The sequence below is a fragment of the Populus alba genome, chromosome 2 (assembly GCF_005239225.2).
Source record: "Populus alba chromosome 2, ASM523922v2, whole genome shotgun sequence".
NCBI classification, from domain to species: domain Eukaryota; kingdom Viridiplantae; phylum Streptophyta; class Magnoliopsida; order Malpighiales; family Salicaceae; genus Populus; species Populus alba.
In genome coordinates this window covers 2,355,270-2,360,209 of record NC_133285.1, presented here as the reverse complement: position 1 = coordinate 2,360,209, position 4,940 = coordinate 2,355,270, and the positions used below count along the sequence as shown (strand labels likewise).

Sequence of the window (4,940 nt, the reverse complement as noted above, 5' to 3'; positions counted from 1 at the left end):
CATGGAAACCCAGTGCTAAAAGATTCACTTTGATCATGAACCCTATTGCTTTTTCTTTCATGGCTGATCCTTATTATGACATGGAAGGACTTTCGGACAATATCATGGCATGAATTTACATGGATTCCCGGAATTCATTGGACCTTGGATCATATCCCGTTCCTAATGGATATATTGATAAATTAACCATACCGTAGCATAACACATGACCGATTAATATCATGTTCAACTTAATTTCAAAAATATAGAATTTTTTTGTTTTTTATTTTTTTAATATTTTCATGTTTAATATAAATTTTAAAACATAAAAAATATTATTATTTTAATATATTTTTAAATAAAAATGTGATTTAAACTGCGTTCCATCAAAATTTAATTTTTTTTATTTTTAAATCATTCATATATTAAATATTAAAAATAATTTTTAAAAAATAAATAATATTATTTTAATATATTTATAAATAAACAAACATTTTAAATCATAATTAGTACCATTGTCAGAATACCTCGACTAAAAAATAGTGATAACAATTACATTGCAACTATCAACTCGAGTGTGTCGACGCGCGTATGTAAGGTAAAATATTTCAACTTGCAGTGAAAAACGAAAAAAGGAAAATCGCAAGATTACAATTGATTTGTCATATGTAAAAAACGATAAACGGAAAAAAGTGAAAACGAAAACAAGAACGGCTCCTACCTTTCCCACGAATTCATTACTAGTAATGAAATTGAGGTTGTCCATTTAAAAAAAATAAAAATTAACTTGAGTTAATTTTTTAAATTTATGATTCAAATTATAAAATCAAGATAATCTTATTAAAAACAATCCTAAAAAACAAAGAAACAAGATTTTTAATCAAACAAATATTAAATGATAAAATTAAAAAAAAATCAATAAAAAAAATAATATAAATGAAAAAATATCAATTAATAGAATTAGGACTTAATTCAACATAAAAACCAACTAAAATTAAATATTTATGGATGAAATTAAAAAAAAACAAAACCAAAGGCATTTTTATGTTCACAAAATAAAAAAACCCTATGACTAAACAACAATAACAAAAAAAAAAAATCATTATGAAATTACAATCAAGACCTTGAAACTAAGGCTAAAAATTTTAAATAACAAGGATAATTGAGTAATTTAACTATTTATAAAATTATATAAAAAAACAAAAATGCTTATTTTATTTCTAAAATATTAATATAATAAAATTTGCATCTCTAGAATGTTTACAATCCCAAAAATAACATTAACAGTGTAGGAAAAGAAAATCAAAACCCTAAAACAAAAGGGAGAAGTAGCCAAAAAAATCATAAAATCCAAAATAATCAGGAAAATAACAAAATAAAATCTTAATAGCCTAATTTAAGAAAATCTATGTGACAAAAGGACGTGCAAAGCAGGTCTCTTATATTACCAGGCATGAATTTAAATGTGATACAATAATTAAATTAAAAATTATTTTTTTTTAATCATTATACCAGTCTGGTGTGATCAAGTGTTTTCTCCATCGGTCAATGATTTTTTATTTTAGCTGGTATGACTACATCGAGCAGACAAGATGAAAAACAGAAAAATAATATGTGTGATAAGGTTGAGTTTTATATATATGATTGAGTGTTTTTCGCGGAGGATAGTCACGCGCTCCATCCCCGTCCTTACTTCCTTACCTGGAGTAAAAGCTTTTCAATTTTTTCACCATCGAGTCGGGTTTTTTTTTCGAGTATCCAATAAGCCGGGAATTTTAACCGTCCACGTGGCTAGCCAGAGGAATCTTAAAAACAGACATAAAATGGATCATTCTCAGGCTCAATATCTCTAAAAAAAAAACCATACTTCTCCACCAAGGAATCTGTGTTGTATATGCCACTTCCCTTTTTCTCTCTCCAAGGAACCCTCCTCGAGAAAAACCAAACCATTTGAGGCAAGATATATAATACCAGTGAAGAAGCAGCTAATGGCTACCTTCACTCGATATATATAACTGTCATCCCTCTCTGTATGATCCCTAACTCCCCTCACTTTCCTTCTCTATAAAAATCGTCTCCCACGAGCAACCCCGAATCCCTCCGAAAAGTTCTCTTCATCCTCTCGATATATTCTTTTAAATCAAAACCCCACAAACCAACAATGTCGTCCTTTGAATTTGACAAAGTGAAGGCTGAGAAAGCCGATGCTATGAGAAGGTACAACAGAATGAGATACTCTCACTACTTTTTGGAAGCAGTGGGAGCTTTAGTCTTGCTTTGGTGCTCCTTTTCTTGCTTCACTGTCATAACACAAATCGCCTCTCATTATCTCTCCTATTCTAACCGGAAAATCTATGTTTTTGTGCTCGCAAACATGTTCATAGTTCTAATTGTCTATCTTTCATCCACAAGAGCCCACAACAATGACCAAAACGACAACCCATTCCAAGACGATATCTACGACGAATACGTTTCCTTCTCCTCCAACTCCTCTCCTCGTTGGAAAACAACAACCCACGAGGACAAACAGTTGGTTGTTTCATCGTTGCTAGAGAAACCAGTTCAAGTAGAGGAGAAGGATCTTCCAGTCCGTGAGACAGATACCTTATACGACGACAAACAAATAGTCTACTGGGAGAAAACTGTTGATGCTGCCAAAGTTGAAGAGGAGGAGAAGACAGTTCGTGATCTTACACTGTTTGAAGAGCAGAAGCGTTGCTGGAGGACGCGATCAGCGCGGAATGGAAAAGAGAACAGGGAATGTTCACGAGAGTTTGGAAGATCGGAGACAGAGACTGGAAGCTGGGAAATTACGTCGTCTGTGATCAAGACCAGTACTCGCCTTAATTATAACACTCCGGCCGCCGCGAAAAAGTCGATGCAGGAGATGGATAATGACGAATTTAGGCATGCCGTTGAGACGTTTATTGCTGATAAGAAGAAGATTTTGAGAGAGGAACAGTATTTGGCTATTAATTATAGGTGATTAATTAATATTTAGCAATATTAGTAAAAAGGAGTGAATAATTAGCTAGGCACTGTAAAATCCATCTCGATTTTATTATATTACGTTTTCTTCTTCTTCTTTTTTTAAATCGTGAGTTTGGACAAGCATGTCATGATTGCTGTTTTATGAAGTTATGATTTTCTGTTAGTTATTTGTGCTAATTTCTGAAAATTTCAAGCTGATGGGATGGACTACAGAGTCCAGACTTCTATCTTGGCATGTTGATGGCTCTATGTTGCTATCTCTTCAGCCTTTTCACTTGCACAGATTTTGTCTACGTTTATTTAATGTTCTCCTCTGTAGGGGCGTACTTGAAAAAGTGGAGATCAATCTATCAATTTCATTTGGAAAACTGGTCCTGGATCAGAGGCTAGTCGTCGAAATTCCCTTTCACGATATATATCACCTCATGTAAACGTGGGAAAATATTACTATGCAAGAATCAAGATTCATCATTTTTTTTGCCCCAATCAATAAGGTATAATGACAAAAATTATTAGATAGGAGTAGTGCGATTGATAGTCCTTTTGACAGCCGCAGAATTTGGCTTTTATTAGTGCATAATTGCCCAAACCCTAAAAGCAGCGGCATTTTTTATCCTGAAAATGGTGGGATCTTCACAAGTAAAAAGTCACCTTTTTATCCAATTAAAGGGCAGATAAGAATTCAGTATGCAATTATAGAGACCTGCAGGAACTTGAATATTTCAATGGATTAGTGGGGGTTCGGGAAAACGATCATCAATGGAGGATACACAATTTCTTCATAACGAAAGCAAAGTTATCACCATCTCCTCCCTCCCTTGGGAAATGTCATTGTCATCGTTCCTATTTTATACCACCTCTTCCTCCATTTTATCCTTTAATCTACTTTTATGTTTCCTAATTAACATATAGCCACAAAGGTAAAGGGAGATTGATGCATTATTTTGTTCATGTTGCTGTTAAAAAAAAAACATATACCGTGGGATTAAGGATATTTTATTTTCTTGTATTATAATATGTAGATTATTTATAATGAAGCAGCTTGCGCTTATCCACTTGTGGTGGAAATTCTGCAACAAAGGGGATAGAAGAGGTCTCTTTTTTAATTACATGCCCCATCATTTCTTCTTCTTCCTTTTTGTTTTATATGTTAGTCGAGGCAGAAGCACCAATATTGTACTATTACAATAATCATGCAACTAATTTTGTTTTTGACTTCGAACTTCGGAGGACTTTTCCTCCGTACAATACTATCAAAACCTGGCCAGTCGGTGGTAAATTGATAATTAATTAGTGCTTGATTTGATTGTCTAGAACTATATATACTTATTCTATAATTTATTAGATTCAAATCTTTGATTAAATTGTTAAAAGTAAATTTTTTGATGAACTCTTAATTTTGATATGGATGATCTATTGATCAAATGGGAAAGTTACGCCCTTACACTTATTCTCAGCTACCTTAAAAATATCACATAATTGTTTATATATATATATATATAAAAGAGTTAATTAGCATGCTTGTACTTATTTGGGTTTTTTTCAGTTTCAAAGAGTTTAGCATGTGCGAAATACAATAGTTTTGCTTTTCTTTTTGTCTTCTCTTTCGAGCAAGAACTGCATCTAATGAGTTCCGAACGCTGTCTTTTTTCTTTTTCTTTTTCGAACCAAAATAAGTTCATCTACCCATTACACTAAAAATCTCCAATTTTTTCCTATTATGAATGCTAATTCTTGATGCTCAAAATAAAAGTTGTTAATTCCATGGAATCAACCATACCCAATTCATAATTTGTCCTCTTTACGTACTTCCATCTTGTGATATTGGCAAAGATTTTCTGGAGGGACAGCACCATTTATGATGATTGAACAGCAGAAGGCATCGTCAACATCTACGGATGTAATATTTACTTATTTTCTTTTATTGTGTTCTGATCGAGGTTTGTCCGAAGCTGTAGTGGATGGTGGCT

General features: G+C 32.7%; 1 protein-coding gene across 1 annotated transcript; it reads left to right on the top strand.

The window, feature by feature from the left end:
- Positions 1 to 1,836: 1,836 nt before the first annotated feature.
- Positions 1,837 to 3,074, top strand: LOC118052797 (uncharacterized). Its single transcript, XM_035063860.2, has one exon. It carries the CDS (start codon positions 2,141 to 2,143, stop codon positions 2,963 to 2,965), a length of 825 nt encoding a protein of 274 aa, XP_034919751.1. The 5' UTR covers positions 1,837 to 2,140; the 3' UTR covers positions 2,966 to 3,074.
- The last annotated feature ends 1,866 nt before the right edge of the window (positions 3,075 to 4,940 follow it).